This window comes from Exophiala spinifera, assembly GCF_000836115.1.
Source record: "Exophiala spinifera strain CBS 89968 unplaced genomic scaffold supercont1.2, whole genome shotgun sequence".
Lineage (NCBI taxonomy): Eukaryota > Fungi > Ascomycota > Eurotiomycetes > Chaetothyriales > Herpotrichiellaceae > Exophiala > Exophiala spinifera.
In genome coordinates, this window is record NW_015622514.1 from 2,085,859 (window position 1) to 2,107,352 (window position 21,494).

At 51.9% G+C, this 21,494-nt stretch overlaps 10 protein-coding genes across 10 annotated transcripts; 6 read left to right on the plus strand and 4 right to left on the minus strand.

The window, feature by feature from the left end:
* Positions 1–62: 62 nt before the first annotated feature.
* Positions 63–1,077, minus strand: PV08_03062 (uncharacterized protein; the record flags this gene model as incomplete). Its single annotated transcript, XM_016377419.1, has 2 exons — positions 63–684; positions 836–1,077. 2 exons carry the CDS (start codon positions 1,075–1,077, stop codon positions 63–65), a joined length of 864 nt encoding a protein of 287 aa, XP_016238989.1.
* A 380-nt stretch (positions 1,078–1,457) lies between these two features.
* PV08_03063 (uncharacterized protein) lies at positions 1,458–2,768 on the plus strand (the record flags this gene model as incomplete). The annotated part of the gene is made up of 1 exon (XM_016377420.1): positions 1,458–2,768. The coding sequence occupies one exon, from the start codon at positions 1,458–1,460 to the stop codon at positions 2,766–2,768; it is 1,311 nt and encodes a 436-aa protein (XP_016238990.1).
* A 193-nt stretch (positions 2,769–2,961) lies between these two features.
* On the minus strand, positions 2,962–3,800 carry PV08_03064 (60S ribosomal protein L10a; the record flags this gene model as incomplete). The annotated part of the gene is made up of 3 exons (XM_016377421.1): positions 2,962–3,418; positions 3,548–3,725; positions 3,782–3,800. The coding sequence occupies 3 exons, from the start codon at positions 3,798–3,800 to the stop codon at positions 2,962–2,964; spliced, it is 654 nt and encodes a 217-aa protein (XP_016238991.1).
* A 516-nt stretch (positions 3,801–4,316) lies between these two features.
* Positions 4,317–4,934, plus strand: PV08_03065 (uncharacterized protein; the record flags this gene model as incomplete). Its single annotated transcript, XM_016377422.1, has 1 exon — positions 4,317–4,934. One exon carries the CDS (start codon positions 4,317–4,319, stop codon positions 4,932–4,934), a length of 618 nt encoding a protein of 205 aa, XP_016238992.1.
* A 747-nt stretch (positions 4,935–5,681) lies between these two features.
* On the plus strand, positions 5,682–6,438 carry PV08_03066 (ADP-ribosylation factor; the record flags this gene model as incomplete). Its single annotated transcript, XM_016377423.1, has 5 exons — positions 5,682–5,809; positions 5,866–5,885; positions 5,936–6,180; positions 6,232–6,297; positions 6,346–6,438. The coding sequence occupies 5 exons, from the start codon at positions 5,682–5,684 to the stop codon at positions 6,436–6,438; spliced, it is 552 nt and encodes a 183-aa protein (XP_016238993.1).
* Positions 6,439–7,296: 858 nt separating this feature from the next.
* Positions 7,297–8,899, plus strand: PV08_03067 (uncharacterized protein; the record flags this gene model as incomplete). The annotated part of the gene is made up of 2 exons (XM_016377424.1): positions 7,297–7,431; positions 7,514–8,899. 2 exons carry the CDS (start codon positions 7,297–7,299, stop codon positions 8,897–8,899), a joined length of 1,521 nt encoding a protein of 506 aa, XP_016238994.1.
* A 767-nt stretch (positions 8,900–9,666) lies between these two features.
* Positions 9,667–10,293, plus strand: PV08_03068 (uncharacterized protein; the record flags this gene model as incomplete). Its single annotated transcript, XM_016377425.1, has 3 exons — positions 9,667–9,702; positions 9,755–9,827; positions 10,010–10,293. The coding sequence occupies 3 exons, from the start codon at positions 9,667–9,669 to the stop codon at positions 10,291–10,293; spliced, it is 393 nt and encodes a 130-aa protein (XP_016238995.1).
* A 2,232-nt stretch (positions 10,294–12,525) lies between these two features.
* Positions 12,526–13,698, minus strand: PV08_03069 (uncharacterized protein; the record flags this gene model as incomplete). Its single annotated transcript, XM_016377426.1, has 2 exons — positions 12,526–13,439; positions 13,593–13,698. The coding sequence occupies 2 exons, from the start codon at positions 13,696–13,698 to the stop codon at positions 12,526–12,528; spliced, it is 1,020 nt and encodes a 339-aa protein (XP_016238996.1).
* A 619-nt stretch (positions 13,699–14,317) lies between these two features.
* On the minus strand, positions 14,318–16,288 carry PV08_03070 (uncharacterized protein; the record flags this gene model as incomplete). Its single annotated transcript, XM_016377427.1, has 1 exon — positions 14,318–16,288. One exon carries the CDS (start codon positions 16,286–16,288, stop codon positions 14,318–14,320), a length of 1,971 nt encoding a protein of 656 aa, XP_016238997.1.
* Positions 16,289–19,094: 2,806 nt separating this feature from the next.
* On the plus strand, positions 19,095–21,494 carry PV08_03071 (uncharacterized protein; the record flags this gene model as incomplete). The annotated part of the gene is made up of 1 exon (XM_016377428.1): positions 19,095–21,494. The coding sequence occupies one exon, from the start codon at positions 19,095–19,097 to the stop codon at positions 21,492–21,494; it is 2,400 nt and encodes a 799-aa protein (XP_016238998.1).

Here is a 21,494-nt window from a genome sequence, read left to right on the forward strand (position 1 = left end):
TGAATGAGTTGACCGAAGAACGAGTTGATTGTAATACACATAATTCAGAGTCTGAAATGGCATTACCGCTTCTTTGATTTCGATGTCATCTTCTTGCGCTTTTGTTCGTTCGACCCTGTCTCCGGATCTTCTATCGCGCCTCGCTTCGACCCACGTGTAGTTCTCTCACTGGCCGCTCGCTGTGCGATAATCTTGTCTTCTTGTAGAGTTTCATGGTTATCCTTCTTCGTGGCCTCATTCCTAAAGGCATCTTCTAGCTTGGTCCGCCCATGCTCGTCGAGAAAGTCCATGTGACCAAACACGTACGAGGCCTTCTCTAGTTCTACTGCCTTGACACCGAGTCTTTTCAATACGGGACGCACTGCCTCGAGTAGCTGAATGTATTCTTTTTGGGTGTATTTAAGCTTGGTCGCTTTCGAGTCAGGAAAAACCCAGGCATACATTTCGTCTTGGAAAAAGGGAATGTTGATAGGGTCAAATATGTTGAGAATTAACGTCCCCGTAGCTGGGCCAATTCCTGAAAGCTTACATACAGCATCGAGTGCGGCAGTGACTGTGCCCGTCGATGGAGGCCGGGACTCAGAGTCGAGCACATCACACCCCAAAGTAGTCTGTTCTGTGACGAACGAGGCGTCGTTCTTACGGACCATTGCTGGAAGGAAGGGACGTGACTGCCCGTGCGTACTGTACACAGACCGTGTCAGTTGAACAGCATAGTAGTGAGATGCAAGCGGCTCAACCAGTATGATCTCTCCTCGTTCAAAAGCATATCGAGAGGCATTGGTAGTTGAGTCATTCTGAAGATATTGCTAGAACTCTTGGACAGACAACTTACATTTTCCATTGAACGAGTCGTTCGACCTGCTCCTTCGACAGCCCTCCTTTTCGAGCTTTCTGATGGCCCAACTCTTGGGGAAGCTCCTCGAAGCGCCAGGTTTCGCGTTCGAGAGCGGCCTTGACCTTCTTTGGGTCTTTCATTTTGGAATTGTAAACGTTGTCCACGAGAGATGGATAGAGCTCCAGAGCTGTCTGCACAGCTGTTGATGTAATAGCAGAGGGCCCAGGTACAGACACCATTTTGGTGCCCTGTCTCTCGATGCTTGATCCCTGGATGGCAATGCAATAGAGCCTCCTTTGGATCTGGAAAATCTGTGCTCAATGATCAATCGTAACTGCGAGATGATTACATCAGGTGCGTGGAGCAGCCAAGGGATATCATATTGAAACCCTTCTTGATACCTCCGAGACAGCAGGACTATGGCCGGGTTTATTGGGCATGAGGGCCAGAGAAGGAGCTTTTGTCCGACAGAATAATGGGGGCTCATGCAAGGCTGAGAGTTTCAGGCGGTCATTGGTTCACATCTCGAACATTATCACGTGATCAAGAAGTCGCCGTCCTTGATCAAGCAAATATACGGGAGGGTTTTCTCTGAGCCTCTACCGCGATCGCAGCCAGAATGACTACAGTCTTGCCGCGCCGAGCGACCTATATCTGCCAGTCTTGCGAAAGACTCGGCATAGGTCAACTGACCCGGCGACAACTCGCTTCAATAGCGAGGATCCCCCAAAGGCAGCCTGCGGCAAAGAATCGCCGATTCCTTTCCCAATCCTCCATATGCAGAAATGCCCCCAGCATCTCAGCTGCTGCGAATCTCCCTCCGAAACCAAGCAAGAAGGAGCCTTCTCTAAAAACACATGAAATCCCTCCCGAAATCTCCTTGAAACCGCTCAATCCTGCAGTCGAGCTCAAGGCACTGAAGGAAACAGTATCGCGGTTGACGTCCCTTGACACCGTGCCCGAAGAGAGCGATGTCCTGACATTCCTCTTGGATGCCTATCGATTGTCGAACTGTCTTGTGTTCGGCGTCAGTAAGGGTGCAAATGAAGTTGACACAGAGCCTGGCGAGGATCTCTCTGCCGCCATCCTGCGCGACTTGACAGAAGACGGTTCCAGCCATGGTTCCGTCTTTGTACCTGATCACGAACTCTCTGCGCCTTTCCGAGACAGTGCCGCACACACAATCGCCGAGCTGGCCTATACCCTTCTGCGCAATCCAAAAGTGTACGTTTCAGACGAGGCCCTGTCCCTCTACGTCCGGATACAATGTCTGCTGGGCAAGCCCGAGTTCCTCCCCGAGATATTCCACCTGCATGCGCACAAGAGGATACCCAACCCGAATACAAAGCCCATCACATATTCAGAGACGTGGCCGAAGCTCCCCAAGTATGCCATCCAGCCAGCCTTGGCAGATGCTGCTCTCGAGGCGGCCATTTTGAAGAAGAACTTGCCACTTGCAATTGCTATCATAGACACGACCATCACATCGCCTGCGAACCGGAATGCCAGAATTCTGGGCAGAGCGGCGGGCCCCATCGTCGGTGTGGCTTCGCTGCCTCTGCTCGCCTACGTGTGCGCGGACTGGGTGGCTCACTGGCAAAACACAATGGACATTGAGATGAGCAAATACACAGCCATTGCCGGGGCGTTGGCTTACATTGGGACGCTGACGACGATCGGGTTCGTTGCCGTCACGACGACGAATGATCAGATGCAAAGAGTGGTATGGCGGCCGGGGACAAAGCTCAGTGAGCGGTGGATCAGGGAACCCGAGCGAGCAATGTTCGACAGGATTGCGTTGGCTTGGGGGTTTCAGGAAAGATCCAGATGGGGCGAGGAGCAAGGGCACGACTGGCAGCAACTCAAAGACGAGTGCGGCATGAGAGACATGATTCTAGACAAGACAGATCTGATGGAAGGCATGCAATAGAAGTGTGGCTGGGTACCATCAAGTCCGCAAAATGAGATTTCATGAAATTCCATTGCTGGTTGTGCTAAAGGCGACTATCTAGCTTGACTCTAGCCACTTTCCGAGGATGATGCTTAAGGAACCAAACGCATCAACCAGTGGGGATTGCGTTCATCATGAAACCCAGAGAGACAACTCCGCAGAGATATGCAACCTAATACAATCTCTTGGGAGGGCTCATGCTTGCCTTGATGGTCAAGCTGCCGACGTTTTGCCAGCCCTTCTTCAAGAGAGACACCAAGTAGTTGATGGCCAACATGATGTTGGAGATGAGCTCGTCCTCGGTCATGCCGACGTTGCCGACAGCGACACCCATACACAAGACCTTCTTCAGCTGGAACTTGATGGTCGACTTGACTTCGGTGATCTTTCCGGCGAGATCTTCGTTGTGGGAGATCGGGGTAGGGAACTTGCCGGCCTTGGACAGACCAGGACCCAGGAGACGGGGGATCTGCTTGATCAAGCTGTCGGAGGCGACAAAGGCGTCGTACTTGCGGGCGAGCTTCTTGATCAGCTTCTTGTTCTTGTTGAGCTTCTTGAGATCGTCGGACGACATGGCGTCGACACCGTGGTGCTTGGCTCGGTCGATGTCGTGCTGGTCACCGAGAACGCTGCGATAAACAAATCAGTCAGTGTCTGTGGTCCTCGCCAAATCTTCCGCAAAGGAAAAAAAGATTGCGCCATCTCGTTGAAATGAATTTCGACGAGACGCAGGAGGGGTGGGTTCCAGGGCGGCGTACCAGATGGTCATGCCCGGGCGAGGGACGGTGGGCAGCTTGATGGTGCCAGAGAAACGCTTGTCACGCTGGGGATCATAGTTCTTGAGGCCAATCTGGAGTTCGACCGTCTCGAGGAAGTTTCGCTTCTTCTCGTTCAAAGAGTAGTCGAGAAGTTGTTGCACGTTCTGGCGCACTCCGGCTGCGGTTTTCGTTAGCTGGATGCACTGGTAGTCGCAGGATTGTAGGCAATCTTACCGACTGTGATTTTCGACATCTTGATAACAGTCTTCCAGAAGAATCAATTCAATTCTTATGGTGAGGCACTGCGCTGGAACGGTTGGGAGGACAAAAGAGGTTTCTTCGATGGTGGCGGACACCGACATGCAAAAGATGTCTCTCAGAATTTAGAGCCAAGAAATTTGTGTGCGCTAGAGCGTATCGGGACTAGTTGGCTCGTGCGGCTGGCCACAAGCGGGACGGCGGGTTTGTTGAGCTATCATGGGCCCTTAAGGCTCGTACTCGTATGCAACTTGTTTGTGGGCGCTCACCCAGCTGTTCATATGGTTGCATTATGGATTTTGTCTGGTGGTATGTCACCGTATTGGTTGGATCCATCTCATACGGCTTTTTTAGAGTCGTATCTATATGTGAGTCAATGTCTAGCAAGAGGATGGTTTTGGTCCTAGGTTGAATCCTAAGTTTGACTATCTCTTCCATACGAGTATGAGCAAGCCGCCGAATCTCATCTGTCAATCTTCGCTCTTCCTCGATTAATCAAAAGTTCATTGCCATGCCGTCGTTCTCAATTCAGGCTTTACCAAGAGCATCCCAAGACGATCAAGATATTGAATTTGCTTCACGACTAAAACAACTGCGATTGAAAACGTTGCAAGAAGATCCGGGCAGCTGGATCTCGACCTACAAGGACGAAGTCGATCAACCACAAGACTTTTGGCTTTCACGACTGAGGGATCCAAGGGCTATCCATTTGGTCATTGTCCGACTTGAAGCGAGCAAGAGTGAGGTGGAGGATACTACGGAAGTGCTATCGCAAGGAGACTGGGTAGGGCTTGTTGTCATAATAACTCCTGAAGTTCACCAGGAGGACAACGTGAGTCAGTATGGGGAGCCATCCTCCGAACTCTTGATGGCCGCTGTCTCTGTGCGCGCCGAGTATCGTGGCCTTGGACTAGGGGGCCGGCTTGTTGAAAAGGCCATCGAGACAAGCCGCACTTTTGCTGAGAAGAGAAAGATGACTTCGCCCAGTCTGACGGCATATGTACGCTCTGGGAATGACCTGGCTTTGAAGCTTTATCAGAAACTAGGCTTCAAGGTTATCCAAACCGACTACCAGGGGGAGAAAGGAGGTTTGCTATATACGTCGACGGTGGTCAGAGTCGATTTATAGGGGCGGTTTACTCCATACACTATCTGGACAAGACACTGCCTTTTAGATGAGTTCAAGACGGGGCCAAGAAAGGGTGTAGCACGCACGTAGGTACTTTGAGGATGTCCTCCCTTTCCATTGGCCGTTGCAGCATTCAAGTGTGCAAAGCAATCAACAGTGACATGGACAGAATCCGCGACAAGTACAACGATGACAGGGAGACTTGCGGATTTGCCTCCTTACCCCTAACTTCTGGCCAGAGTGTACTCCGTAGAGGCGCGGCCGAATCCGATAACAGAGAGGCAAAAGTGCGCTAAGGAGGACATTCACCATTTGGGCTTGGCGGGTCGTCGAGCCTGCGAGATTGATCCTGGATTTCCAAAGGTGCAACATCAGTCAGTCCATCTTGATTCTAGGACCATTAATTCATCCTAATTTCAACACCCTTTTCTCGACTCCAACTTACAAAGGGTCATATCGCCTTTCTCCGGGTACGTGAACCAGTCTTTTGTGCCTGCGTCGAGGAAGATGGCCACTGCGACAAGGACAAAGTGGCCACACATGCGTCCCGGGCCTGAGAAAGGGAGACGTGGGCTTCCAGCCGCCGTGTCCTTCTCACGTTCGTGAACACGCGACTTCCTTCTTCACCAATTCTATACACCCTGACTCTATCTGATCGCGCGTCTCTAGATAGCTAGCTAACCTATCCTGCTAGACCGCCACCTCAACGAACCCCTTCCCACTAATTCCGTCAGCTGAATCGCAAACATGGGTCTCGCATTCTCAAAGCTGTTTGACAGACTGTGGGGTAAGAAAGAGATGAGAATCTTGATGGTTGGTCTCGACGCTGCTGGAAAGACCACGATCTTGTACAAGCTCAAGTTGGGTGAAATTGTGTATGTCTATCTCCCGTGTCCTGAATTTGGAACAGCTTGCTAACAATGATCCGCAGCACGACCATTCCCACAATCGGTACGGCACTTGGCTAAGCCAATATTTCTACAAACTGACTTCTTCCGCAGGTTTCAACGTTGAGACTGTCGAGTACAAGAACATCCAGTTCACCGTGTGGGACGTTGGTGGTCAGGACAAGATTCGACCTCTTTGGAGACATTACTTTCAGAACACCCAAGGTATCATCTTCGTGGTCGACTCCAACGATAGAGATCGTATCGTCGAGGCTCGTGAAGAGCTTCAGCGCATGCTCAACGAGGATGAGCTGCGCGATGCTCTCCTCCTGGTCTTCGCCAACAAACAGGATCTTCCAGTAAGACTGAAGAGAATTCTTTGTCTGATCTCACCTCTAACCATTCTGTAGAACGCTATGAATGCCGCTGAAATCACCGACAAGCTTGGTCTCCACAGTCTCCGACAACGTGCCTGGGTAAGGACAACCGCGTATTCCTCATGATAAGTGCTGACCTCTTGATAGTACATCCAATCCACCTGCGCTACCTCCGGTGACGGTCTGTACGAAGGACTTGAGTGGTTGAGCAACTCGCTCCGCAAGGCTGGGCACAACTAAGGCGCCTTTCATATACATTGATCAAGAGGAGATACAATAGGGACTCCCGTTCTGGTTCCTCAAAAAGGAGATTTCGCAAGACCTGTGGTAGGGCTCCTTATTGTCACTGCTACAAACCTACCGCAGCCAGCTTGCTCAGATTGAAAACCGCTCCAATCACGCATATGAATGATCTGCCTGTCGTTGTCCTGGGTCACGTTGGGGGAGTTTCTTCGATAGTTTTTGTACGGATTGCTGGCATACCTTGGCTTCGAGGAGGCAGGACCCGGCACACTGCAGAAGTGAAGCACAGGTTGTGAGCAATGAATAGAATTCGCCTTCCAAAACCAATGGTACAGAAAATCCCGATGCCAATGTTGATACTTAAGGCATCGCTGAATCATACGCTGCGAATACGGATGGCCGGTCGCCGTAATGTACTACAATAGGCATGAGTAACTTAGCGGCACTATGTGTCCGGAGCTGGACGGTGGAGAAAGTTGGGAGGCTGAAGGGCGCCTATCTCGCTCGCTGAGCGCTCTTTCCGAGCAATAAGCATAAACTCCGCCGCGTCGCATGACGAATGGCCATTCGACTGTCGCCAACCACAACTTCGCAGATTCCATACTGGTAACTGGGTTTCGATTGATCCTCACAAAGTCGCAGATGCGCAGCGTATTCGCCTCCAGGCAGCTGTTCTTCGACAATTGTTCCTGTGAATGAGGCTTCTACGACTGTTTGCCGTCTCGGCTCTAAATGTCCAATTTCCTTAGTTGGTCAATTGCCTCTCCAGTGTCAACTACGCACATCTGAAGAGCGACGACTCAACACTTACAACAGTCACTGCTCGAGTACGAGCCAAAGACAACCAAAGACAACATGCCTGCTCCTCCTCCGCCGCCGCCGCCGCCGCCGCCTCCTCCTCCTCCAGGCATGGGCGGCCCTCCTCCTCCACCACCCCTACCTGGAGCATCTCTTCCTGCGGCTCCCCCCAAATCAGTCGCGAAGGGCCGGGTACGTTCACAAACCATGCAACCAGCACCCACAAGTTTGAGCGTGAATTAAGGAGGAAAGAATAAAAGCTAACAAGCCACAGGATGCTTTATTATCAGATATAACGAAAGGAGCCAGACTGAAGAAGGCCGTCACGAATGATCGCTCCGCACCGGTGATTGACAAGAAATCTGGAGGCGGAGGAGGCCCTATAGCAGGAGCACCACCTGTCCCTGGGATGGGATTGAAGACCCCGGGAGGTCTGGCACCTCCTGTTCCCGGCGGGAATCGAGCTCGAAGCAACAGTGACACCGGTTCGGATGCAACCTCGAGCTTGGGAGGTGCTCCTCAGTTAGGCGGCCTTTTTGCAGGAGGAATGCCAAAGCTGAAAAAGACTCGAGGAGGCATTGACACGGGTGCTGGACTTGATGGTCACCATTCAGACTCAGAGGCTATACAACCCTCCGCACCACGGATTCCCTCAGGTGCAGCTCCTCGACCACCATCCATGCCTGCTCCGCCGATCCCAGGCGGCAGACCTCCTATTCCACCGTCAGCAGATTCTGCGCCGATGGTGCCCAGTCCACTGGCACATTTGAAAAAGCCCCCGCCAAAGCCATTATCAAAACCATCTTCAGTAGCAAATCTGGTTGCTGGAAAACCTCCGCCGCCGCCTCCGACGTCTCGCAAAGTGAGCACAGCTACAGCACCGCCTGCACCGCCTCCGCCTCCGCCTCCATCTTCCAGTCCAGCTCCCCCTTCAGCGCCCCCTCCACCACCGTCGATAAGCCCAGCTCCCCCTTCAGCACCTCCTCCTCCGCCGTCGATAAGTCCGGCGCCCCCAGCTCCGCCTCCACCTCCGCCTCCTCCAGCATCTAGCTATGCACCTCCGGCACCACCTCTCCCTCCTACAACAAGTCCGGCACCACCATCGGCTCCTCCACCGCCTCCTTCAGCAAGTCCAGCTGCACCACCGCCTCCTCCCCCTCCGCCGCCACCAAGCAGTGCACCTTCCCTTGCGCCTCCGCCATCATTACCACCTTCTGTGTCTCCAGGACCGCCGTCCAGATCTACACCTCCTCCGCCTCCACCAGGACCACCACCACCGGCTACTTCGCCTCCAGCAACAAATGGCGCAGCATCATCATTTGCATTGCAAGCAGCTGCTGCAGCCTTTGGGCGGAAACCTTCCTACGGTATATCTGAAGGTCCTCCTTCTCCTTCGTCGCCAGCCATTTCCCCCCCGCCTTCGCGAGCAATATCTCAGCTTCCGTCACGATCAACACTAGATGCCAGCTCCTACACGCTTTCCAATGGCAATTCACTGGGCTCTCCAGGTCGATCTGGATCGTTCAGGGTCGAGGACAGCAGATGGAAATTCCAAGACGAAAGTCAGCTACCCGTGCCGCGGAATTTTACAGGGATTCCCAAGCGGTATAGGGCAGGCAGAGGGAGTAGCGTTCCACTTGATCTTTCCCAGTTCGAATGATCATGCCGAGTATTTCAAAGTCATACCGTGATCCTCTGTGGAACTAACAGCAGCGTATGTTTCGATTCTTATTTCTTGGATTCCTCGACGAATCGCCACTATTTCGCTGTATACTGTTAGTGAGGAGGGCACGCCGTTTAAGGTCAACCACGAATTGCGCCGATGCACGTGGTTGCTCACTTGCGTTGCTTTCAAGCAATGTCTTGTGAAAGACCCAAGTTCTAATCTTGGGTAGATGGTATAGACAAGGGACATCCACAGAATAGGGATGAGTGGTGTCGGGTTTTTGACACACGACCATTGAAACTGCATGCCGCCCAGCCTGGGCTGTACGATAGATATCTGACGCAGTAGCTAGGTTCAGATATTATTCCTTGAATGGCGATATAAGGCAGATGGAGGAACGAATAAAATGTCAGAATGAAGTGAGCAATATTTTGGTGTATTTTGTACAGTTCTCAGCCTCACTTTTCTTTTCAGTCACAGTGAATTAGTTCTTCACTTTCCAGCCTTACACTCAATTCACTTTATTCACTCGATTTTTCGTTTCGCTCATTTCCATCCAAGATCCTGCCACGTTCTTCCTGTTCATCTTCTCCTCTTCCACCATCACCACCTCGCCAACCACACCTGATTTCGACTTCAAGCATCTGCCGTCGAGTGTTCTTCTTTTCAAGAGTATGTTCTGATGGTGTTATCATTGTTCGCTGGTTATCAATTGCTGATAGTATCCTTGATAGCAATCTCGCTCGCCAAAAGCAATCACTATGCCGATGACATGGAACGCTGATGCGGACGCGAAGGTAAGCACCGACTCTCCCGGACCAGGATACAATGGCTCACTCAATTATCAAGCTGTTTGCTGCCGTCCTCTCAACATCAGATGTGAAGGTTAACTACGCCGCCGTTGCGCAAATCATGGGCCCCGGTAAGTAGTAGCCCTGCGTTCCCAAACCCGTTGGTGCTGTTTCTCCTGTCGTTGCTACACACACACACCATCTTTTGGTGTGGTGTAGTCTTACGCCACATATCGACATGTCCCATGGTGTTCACGTCCCCTGCAACCGAACCACTGTAGGAAAATCAAACTGACTGATTGCGTCGTCCTAGAGTGCACCGCCAAGGCAGTGATTCATCGAATCAACAATATCAAATTGAAAGCCACCCAAGCAAGCGCAAACACTGCGGAGAAGGAGAACGGTGCGGCAGCTGTCAAGACGCCAACACCCAAGCGAGGACGCAAGAAGGCAGAGCCCAACGAGGATGAGTCTCCAACTCCAGCCAAGAAACCAAAAGCAGCCAATCCAAAGACCAAGGCGAAAGCACCAACGAAGGCTGGAGCTGATGACGACGAGCAGCTCAAACTCGAGGATGAGAGTGATGACGATAACTGAACAGGTGAGTCTTCTACAGTACTGTCGTGTTGAACCATTTACTGACAGTATTATAACAGTGTCAGCTCCACACGTCGAGTCATTCATCCGACATTCACCTTCTCGCTGAACCGAGAAATGCGTCGAGGACATGATGGGTGTCAAAGCGGTGACGACGAAGCGATAGCGGAGAATCGTGGCCTTCTGTTTGAGTCGGTTGATGGGGTTCCTTTCTTTTTTCCCTCTGCGCTGAGTTCATGGATTACACAGTTTGCTGATTGCTGAATGGACCGACTTGTGACCTGTCACTTCGAGTCTCTTGACTTGACTAGATACAGCGGACGAAGGGAGGATTCAGGTTTCGTCGCCAGCACATCTCCTCTCATTGTGTACGTCAGCATCGAACAGTCGTGGTGGTTTCTTACTTCTTCTCCCCTGCATGACTTCTACTTCGCGGGAGTGCAGATAGTCAAAAGAGAAGGGGATTGCCTTGAGTGAGCTGGGTCAAACAATGATACACGATACAAGATTCATGATCAAGGGGAATCCATTCCAGTCTTCGCAGTAGCGACCGACCTTTGCTCTCTTTTTTGCGCAATTGTTTTTGAATTTGGTGGTTCTCGTTCGTCCTGAATATTTCAGACCCCGACATGGTCACGCCGTGGAGGTACAGATGTGTCTGTGTCTGCGTCTGTGTCTGTGTTTGTCTTGGATCACTCGCCGATACCTGTTCTGATCTGACCTGATCTGACCAAGTATGACCGTATTCACGGAGGTAGTCGGTAGCTGAAGTGGCCGAACCTCTCGAATCTTCGAGGAAAGGTACTCCCGTACAATATTCGACCTTGGACATTCAGGATCGAGAGGTACAAAGGTAGTCTCAGCACCCCAGGGACGGTGCATCATATTGTACCCCTACAGACTGCAGGGCTGTGCAGTTCTGCTGCCCGTAGATGGTGTAACCTAACTCGTGGCCCGTAGATGTCCAACGTGTCTTTTTTTTACAGCGAGCACTCCGTAGCTGAGGCCGTAGGGAGTACAGAGTACTCTCACGAGTAGGTAGAGCACAGTATCTACCTACCTAAGGCACCTCGTGGAGCAGGGTACCTGTGTATATACCTAGGGTGGTACTCCGTACCCTGGTAGGTATTGTTGATAGACGTCAGGTTTATTTTAAAGCGGCGCGTCCCCAAATCCACCACCCGCCAAGGCTGCCGATCTTCTCTCGCGTACAAATTTGTCCTGCGCTTTTTCTCTTCTTCTCCTCTTCTTCTTTTTCTTTTTCCTTTTCCTCATCATCAGTAGAGGTGTTACATTACCTATGTAAACACTTATACCGGAGCTCCACTACGGTGGCTTGCTGAGGGTTTTTCCAAAGGTTTTCACCGCAAATGAATCTCCTTCCGTTCCCGGCTCTGCAGAAGAATCGCATCGTCCTTTTTCCCAAATCATACTATGGCTGCGTGCCTCGCGAGAGCGACTGGCGTGGAGCTGTGGAGGAGGTGCTACAACTCCCTTTTTTTTTCCCTCCCCTCCCTTTCCCTGCTTCTCTCTGAGATGACAAAACCAACTGCAAGAGACACGAAGACACGAGACACAAACGAGAATGGCACAGGGCAAATCGTCACAGACAAACAAGAAAACCCATATCCCAGGGACCATGATGGAACGTGAAATGCGTACATGAAATGCGTACATGTAATTGCATGTTCAGCAATCCTCCATGTGCCGTTGGAAAAAGGTGATGAACTGGGATATCGGATTGAAAGAGACGAGTAGAGTACGTGCTCGTAGAGATTTTCTGCATAGATTTCCACATGATGTTTTTTTAGATATACACACACTCCTATGCTCTCTTCTATCTATCCCACGCTGTACTTATGCAGTAACGCAAATGCTGCGTAGAAGTAAAATGGCTACACCACTTGAAAACATTGTGCCAGAAGCATGCTCAAACAAAACTCCATCTCGTCAATCAATTGCTTCCTCTCGAGACCGCCAGCGAACACTCACTCCTTTTCGTTTTCTCAATTTACGCCTCGCTATGCTCTATGTATGTATCAAACGAAAATGGTTTTTTGTCTCTGTTCTGGTCAACACCTCTCTGGACTCTGGACTCATTATTTCCCATCTTGACCGTCGTCGTCGCATCGTAACCTGGTTGCGTTCTCTCATCCATGGGTTTCTCACTGTTTATGAAACACACCGGTACGGAGTACGTCGGTCATCGTATCCATGCTCATGATTTACCTACTACACTCTCCCTGCCCGTCCAATTTGGATCCTGGTACCTGACGCTTGCTCGTCACTCCGCAACGTCGACCAACTCGTGCCATCCTTCTTGCAAAGCTCCAGCTCCAGCTTTGTGCCCATAATCTTGAACGAGCTCTTCTCAGGTACGATCTCTGCAAACAGCGGCAGGACACTCTTGTACCGTTTCCCGTCGCTCGTGGGTAGGTCGAGGTCGATCTCCGTCCCGCTGTCCTTGAACTCGACCTTGGCCCTGTCCTTGTCTATCTTCTTGAGGTAGAAGCTGACAATCACACTGCCCACGGTCTGGTAGAAGTCGTTGCGCACCGTGGGCAACAATTCCTCTCCGTCTTCGTCGTCGTCGTTAGCCGCGCCACCGTCAGCCGCAGTCTTCTGCTTCTTCTTCTTTGCCTTGCCCACGTAGCAATGCCGCTTCTTTGTCTTGCAGCCCTCGATCTTCATGAACTCGTCGAACTCGAGGACTCTGCGCTTACAGCACGTCCACCCCTTGCTGCCTTCGTGGAAGATGGGCACGCCAGGATGGTATATGCACTCCTCCTCGTCGCGGGGCACTTTGTCGTCTCGAGACTTCCCGCAACCCCGTCTCTTGCACGTAGCGTTCGGCGGGATCGGGGCGTCGGGATCGTCTGACTCGTCTTCCGGAGGCTCGGGCTTCGGCGTCGTGGAGGGAGTGGTAGGTTGCTGCACGGCAGCGAGACTGGTCGCAATAGGTTTCGTCACCGGTACCGGGCCAGGGACTGGAGCCGCGGCGACAATGTTAGATGCGTCGATGCCCGCTTCTGCTTTCGCCGCCGGCGCAGGCGTGTCGTCAACGGTCGAGTGCTTGCCCGTCGTGCAGGGTGGGATGGCCAGGAATTCGTCAAACGTCAGAACTCGGGGTTTGCAGCATTTCCAGCCTGTTCAGAGAGGCACATATGGTCAGAACCAATATAACCACTAAATAAATCATAACTACTTCATAATGGAGTAATCTCAAAGAAAGAGAAGGAGAAAGAGCCGGGTCGGGAAAGAAGCAAATAGAGAGAAAAGGCATTTCTTGTCTCCATTACCTTTTTGTCCTTCGTGAAACTCAGGAGGTCCAGGATGATAGACACATTCTTCCTCTGGATCTGTAAAGACTTTGCCGCATCCTTTGTGCACACATTTCTGCGCCATCTCGACAATGCGGCGGTGACTTATTGTGCTCACCTTCTTGCGTCAAAGGCTGGGGAGGATACTTCGCGCCAACGCAATTGAAAGAGTCTTAACCGTTGTTGTATTCACGAAATCTAAAATCGACATCGACGACAGTCACCAACCAAAGTTACACGCACTTGAACTCCGGGGGCCGGACTCAAAAGTGAGCGGCGAAGACGAGTATGATGAAGAGCCTTGGCGATTCCAGAAACATCTGACGCAATAACAAGGCGCCCGGGGCCACGGTACGAGTGCGCGCTCCTCTCAGCCTTGCTGCAGGTGAAATCGAAGGTCGGAGCATTAATGACCATAGAACACGTTGGGTTTCTGAGCTGAGTCTTTCATAATTGGGCTGCAAGCATAGTGCCTACATCCGACTGACAGTGGCGATGTTGCAACTCGTGCATGTGGTATGTACAGCATACAGTCTTGACCAACGCTAGTGTATCCCTACCAATTCCACACCGCTTGTATCCAAACTTCCAAAACGAACACAGTCGACCACAAGCACACCTCCTTCTACAATAAACTCCGGATATGCTGAATCTCGGCGTGTGAACAGAAATAAAGTCTAGAGAAATGAAATCTCTCACTGTAATCACTGAACCTTCCGTTTCTTCCGGTCTGCACTCTGACGACCCATGGGCATATCTCTTGCAGGACTCGGGCTGACGAAGCTGACGTGCTTCTCTTCCCTGTCTTCGCCGTGTCGCCTTATGGCCGACGGCCGCCTTGCATGAGTGGCAGGCCTAGCAGGCTGCGCACAACCTGGTTGACTTCCTTGAAACTCGGGCGCATGAAGAACAGTCCGTGCGTCATCATCGTCCCCTTGAACCTCGAAGACCACTTCCCCATCATCATGCTCGTCAGAAACAGAACTGCTAGTTGGCGAATGTGCTTCATATTCCTCATCGTCATCAACCAAACTAGGCGCCTGGTTGGACTCGCTGGTGGGAGAGGGATCCGATGGTTGCAAATCAGTTCCAGCTGAGTGCGTCATGGGTAGATGGATTCCTCGAGGCCGGTGTTGTATGAAATCGTCCGCTGCCCCGTCGTACTGAGGGATCGCATTCCGGCGCACATTCGGTGTGCGTGTCATACTTGTGCTCAGTAGCGGAGAAGACATGGGTGACTTGGTGGGTTTCGGAGGCTGCTTGCTCATTGCAACCTGGGGATGACGACCTTGTCCAGCAGTCTGCACAGGAATATCAATGTCCTCCTCCTCATCCGATTCCACGTCTGAAAGTTCTACTTTCGTCTTAGCTTCGGTGACCAGCATATCTAGATCGATACCAAAACCTCGGCTTTTAACCAGGTCTGAAAGATTTGGCGTCAAAGCTGATTCTTTGAAATTAGGCGAGACGCTCTTCGCTGTAGGAGCGGGGGCCGTGTTCTGAGTGTATGCTTTCGGTGGAGTTGGCTGCAAGAGCTTGGCTGAACGGATCAGAGGATGTACATTTCCTGTTGTGGGTGTTGCTGTTGGTTCAGCACCAACAATGGCTCCCGACTCATCGACTTCTACCGGCTCTCCGCAAGCATCGGCTGCCGCATCGTGACTAGCAAAACTTCTGCCATGACCAATACGACAGTGGTTGATGAAACCCTGAGCACTTCCAAAATCATGTCGGCCACAGTCGGGACAGACTAACTTGACAGTCAATCCATCAGACTTGCGCTTGACAATCATCGGGCCGGTAGCTTTCTCCTTGGGTTGACCGTAACCAGGGGGCAAAGCCTTCAATTTACCACCACGGTTGGAACGGGAGCTACTCGAGGCAGACGGGGCTTCAAAGCTTCCTCTCATGGATCTGAACTTCATGGGCGATTTACCGGTTGGGATTCTGCCCACAGGTTCTGGATCGACACCACCGTCAAAACGTGCGTCTGGTAGGAGCCATTTTGCGTAGTGGCGAGCATAAGGACCATCAGTCACCCCCCAAGGTGGAGGAGATTGAGGCAGAGGCATTGGGAAACCTTTGCGTAAAGCAGCACCTGTGCCGTTGCTTACCGCTAGGGAAGGTTGTTGAGTCGCTGGATAAGGAATCTCCTTACATCTCCGCAGCTGCTCTAGTGAAGCCTGGCATTTTGCAATTTCTTGATCAATAAGGCGGAGTTCTTTGTGCTTGAGCAGGATCTCCAAACTCAATTGAGTCTGGATGACGTTGCGCAGCGGATCAAGACGTTTCGTGGCCACCTTGTCGTCCTCGATGGACGTTGCTCCCGTATTTGCGCCTGTGGAATGCTCCAGCTCGGAGTCTTCCGTCTTGATGTCTGGTGGCGTGGAAAGGGAGGGCGGTATGCCGTCCATGGTAGGGGAGGCGTTCATCGTCTGGACTTCAACTGGAGGGGCCAGGGCACTTACCAAAGAGGAGGGCTTCGAGTTGTTTTTTTCAACGATCTTCGCCCGTTTCCTCTCCGACTGGTCCTGATTGTCACCAGACTGTTTGCGCTTGTGCTTGGGAGGCATTGTGATGGCACCGGAAGCAGGTGAGTCTTGTTTGGGAACAAACATTCTCATTTCTGGCGAAGCGGCTTTATCACAACCTGTCCAAGACAACAGGCGCAACATGGTTGAGCGCTCCTCGGTACAAAGTGCGAAACTTTTGGCGTGTTCAGACTGCTCATCTGGACCATTTAGTCATTGAAGACTAGGAGTTCCACCACTGTCCATGTATTTCTCTAGCCCTTTCCTGTAGCACGCTCCAATGTTGACCGTCTTGTTCGGATGAGACAGGTAGTTTTTGCCACCGAAGCCGTTTGCACAATCACAACACTCAACTTTCGACGCCGTAGACTTCGAACCGAAAGGAAGGTAATCAGTCAGGCTTGTGAGCAATCGCACAGTACAGCCGGACCAGATCGATATCGTCACGGATTACTAGGATTAAAACGTTGTATCAAACAGCGCGCAGCGCCTGGGTGGGTGAGAAAAGTGAATGTTAGATTATTGAAATCGTTGCTTAAAGGCAAAAAGCGAAGAAAGTCGATCAAGGCAGAGGACAGATGGCTGTAGCAGTGGAATGAATGACGCAGAATGGGCGGATAAGCGGATCCGCTATGGTCGCTGGACGTTCCCGAGGATCGGAAGGCAAAGTACACGTAGAAGGGTGGCGTAATATAGTGTTGTATAGGAAGAAGATGGATTAAAAGTAAGAATTGCTGGAAGATGTTGAATGAAGCCGTGGTGGAAGGGCGAGTGTGCCAGTTTGGGGGGAGGTGGAATGAGGCGAAAAGGCAGATCAGTACAAGAGGTGATAGTCGGGAAGCGCAGGTGGTCGTGGATAGAGGCGCAGAAAGTAAAAGCGAGGGAGAGAAGGGGGAGGAGAGGGAAGGGAAAGGCAGCCTGAGGGAGCGAAAGGGAGGGTGGGCTAGACAGACAGGCGGCCCAGATTGAGCCTAAGCAAATAGTTATGGTGACGAGCCGGGGGATACACCTGTCAGTGCCTAGCGCCGGTAGCTATTGGTGGGAGTATATTTTAGGCACCCCCCTAAACCCCTCTGGACGTAGTGTGATGCATAATCCCAGCATTGGGGCATCCGTCCGTCCTCATGCGAGACGTGTACGAGCCACTAGCGCCCCGAAACGCCCTGATCACCTGACCGCCTGGGCAGCCTGCAACTGTGCCTGGCTGATATGGACAATGGATAAGGACAAGAATATGCACCATCGATACGTGTTCTTGCGACATTACCATGCACATGATGAGGAAAACCAGTCATAGTTCCTCACACTCAGGCTGACACCGGTCGAAGCATCATCCAATCACAGGCACTTACATCAGTATCCGCTTTCAAGACTCGGCCAGGTAGGCATCAGTTTGTAGAGATAGCGGACAGTCGCGGTCAGAAATGTTCCTGGGTGTCGATTTATATTCAGCGAAGTCTATTTTCGTGAAGTTGCTTAATGGTGACTCTGTCCTCTAGAATTGTCCTTGGCAGTGGCAGAGGAGATCGATTGTCGAGCACTTGGCATTATAGTTATGTAGACACCACGGTAAATCGGTTCGATAAAGAAAAGGGCTCATCCACAACGACTCGGCTGGCACAGGGGACTTGTACCTCGTATATATATTCTTCGACAAGTCTATAGCAGGATATATCATTTCAGTCTGACGATGAACATGGCTTTGGACTGGGAACATTACTAGCAAAGCATAAACCAGCTTTTGGTCAGACAGGGATAATTTCAGAAAACGTGAGGTAGTGCTTCCATCGTCTGCAGGTGCAACAACATCGGCAACTTAACTTAAAGGACTGCACCGAGTAGATTGTCCCAACGCCTCATTGTAAGGCTCAACTGTTTGTCAAGACTGGTATGTGAAACGTACTCGATCAGGAGGATGCTCCAGGCCTTCTGAGAGACTAACATCGAGTGCCGGACCACGAGCAAACGCGATGAGTGTCGAAACAGATAGGCACCGTCGATTGGTGCGCGAGAGAAAATGACTTGAGCCACAGCATGTACTCATATCGTGCGCCTAAAAATACTCGCCCTCTCAACAAAATGTTGCCGATCAATTGCTCAAGGCACTGTGAAAGGCTGATCTGTACGGGTTCTGGAGCCAACACTAGGCACAGAACCTTGGGCTCGTAGAAGAGCCCAAGGCACAGTTTATCCATGGCCACTCTGAGCACTCTCAACACGGCGATTCATCCACAGTCAATCGCTACGGAACGTACTCTTCCGGCTCTACTACTGAATATCCGAAATATAATTAGCGGTTGAACAATCCGAGATGTTGGTCAAAGTCGCCACTGATTCACATGCACCGCCACGCAGCCACACAGAGGAGCCACTCACATCCCGCACACGTCGACCCTGCATGTGAGATCGTCCAAGTCTTTCCCTCTTTCTTTCATCTTGTCCATCTAGACTTCACTTTACCATCCATTCAATCATGGGGTTGATCCCTCGGCAACCCAAGATCAACCACTGTCCCAGTACCAAGTCGGCACTAACCACCAAGGAAGAGCAATTACATGCCGCGGTTAGCTTCCAGAACCTGAAAGCCCCGTCCTCGCTGGCGGTGATGCCAGTTGACCTGACGGACTTCGCGAGGACATCGCGCTATCTCCCACAAGGGGTTTGCTTGTCCTTGCAAAGGTGGGTGTCTACGAATGAACGACTAGATGCCTCGCATAGATGCAGGCTAATATCTACATGTCGGCCATGTCCCAGGACTTCTTTCTGTTCTTTTTCTTTTGCACAGTGATAAGCATGGCTCACATGCGAGGCTCCCATTGACAATTCACTAATACATCCTCAAGACGATATGCTCGAATAGCATAATACGATCTACCCAGCTTAGATTGCGTGGCAAGAGATTGTGCTTCCCACTTCAGGAATCTGACGCAGAGGAGAAGCCATATCGACCATGAAGTATTATGGCATTGTGGTGGCTATACTATGTTTCCTGTCAATGGTCGCCGCGCAGGATGACCCATTGAGCATTCTCGTCTCGGAAGCATATTCACTCTACACGGAAGCTACACAGATTCTCTCTTCTGTCGTGTCAGCTGCGACAGCTGAGCCTTCCACGTCTTCAGTTTCAAGTTCATCAGAGTCAGCTAGTTCGAGCGAAGCAACAGCACTTACTACTAGCTCCGACGCAATCTTGAGCACATCACCAGAATCTTCTGCGTCCCCATCTTCGCTTCCATCGTCCACACTATCTCTTCCGATATCTACGAGCACTTCCTCCTCGTCCTTCTCATCCTCAAGTGTGCTGCGGCTTTCGTCATCTACAGAGTCATCGCACACACCGACTGCTTTGTCACCGTCGGCGCTCGGAACATCCTCAGTACTCGGGGCCACGCAAGAGACCGGCGCAAGTTCCCCAACTTCAAGCGGATCTGGCCACGATCACAATCTAGAGATTATATTGGGAACTGTGCTAGGTGCCCTTGCGCTTGGGCTCTTCATCTTAGCAATATTGTTATGCTGGAAACACCATCGCGGCCAGTCACCGCGCCATAGGGCTCTTTCTCCAGGTGATGACGAGGTCGAGACCTGGAGGCTGAACAGGCAATCCGATAATCCTGAGAGCAAAACTTTTTCGCGTCTTGACATTGGCGCCCAGGGGGTTGCGCCGTTGATGTCGCAACACCCAGCTTTTCGCCGCTACGATGAGCATGAGAATCCTTTCACCCCTATCCCGCCACCACCCAGGAGGACAGCACCGAACTCCAGGGCCGTTTTGACCGACGGCAGGGTCGCAGGGGACCGTCCTTATGTCAACGAAAAAGAGATAGATGGAGCCAGACCAACGACTTGTCCGATGGGCATAACGGCCAATACATCCGCGAAGAACAACGTCATTGCTGCTGGCCTGGCCGGCGGAGCTATTGGAGCGGGCCTGAGGCATAATCATAGGAGAGGCGACGACGAGAAAGACCCTTATCAAGATGAGGAGGTCGTTGAACCTCAAATACCCCGCAAGATTCTTCGAAAACCAGTACCACTCAGCAGCTTCATTAACACAGACTCTTGGCCTACTTCACCAGCGCCACATATTGATCCAGCTGGTGAGAGAGCTGCTTTTTCGAGATTCCCAGCAAGGAACGATCATGCAACTCCGCGCCATCCTGCTCAAAGTGCGTCTGGGGACACAGGTGCTGTTGACAGAGAGCTTGATCCGGTCGACCATCAGCAAGGCCCCCATATTGGCAAGGCGGCCCCAGAGCTTACAGCGGCCACACTTGTACACGGCAAAGACGATCAATCAGGCACGCATGGCAGGGACGGGGCTGATCGCTCTACCCACAATCCGACGATCATCGCGTCCTCATCTCTACGAAGAACCTCCAATGACTCTCATGGTCGCCCAAGCTCAGAGAATCGCAATTCTTACAGCGATGTCCTTCCCAACAATCCGTACCATGACGTCCTTGCTCCAGCAGAGACTGCTCTGGCCGATACCTCCGAGCACCCACCTTTAGATTCGCCATCACATGTGGTCCCGCCCATCCGCAGCCCCAGGCGTGACAGCAACGGCGCTCCAATATACAACGATCCCAACCGCCCAGCCATCCCCAGTCCCTTGTCCACCGAAGTGCGGCGCGATCCATCTCGTTCACCGACAATGACGAGCAGTGTGAACGCACTCCCGAGCCGCCGCTCACTTGCCAGCATCAGTAGCACCCATTCCAAAGGTCGGGACAGGAGCAGATACAGCTTTGAATACGACACCACTCCGACGCCATACGATGCATATCCGCCAAGCGCCGGCGCAGAACACTACGGCGGTTTCTTCTCGCCGAGCCGCGGCGGTGGTGCCGACGACGACGGCAGGATGCTCGAGAAGAAGACCATTGTGGGTGACAGTCGGTACCCGCTCTTGAATGGCCCCCGGCGCAAGAGCGGCGGAGACCCGGAGTACCCCCTGCCGCAGAACATGTCAAGACCACGACCACGACCACGCAGGGACAGCACACCACAGCCTCCTCCTCCTCTCCCGAGAGACACCAACACAAGCTCCATGTTCTCCCTGGATGGGAGTGATTTCGATCCCCGCGACATCGACATGGACTTTAGCTCGAACTGGCGCATGAGTTCTGGCCTGCCAAGCGGGTGGCAGAGACAAAGACGCAGCTCGAGTCCCCGAAGCAATAAAAACAACAACAGTAACAACCACGGTGGCGGACAGATGCGTGATTCAGGCGTATCTGGTCTCGGTGGTGGAGTCTTGAACCAAGGACAAAGAAGGCTGCGGACCAGCGACGTGGTAGAAAGGGAGAGATATACTCGAATAGGAGGTGTCGGGCAAGCGCTATAG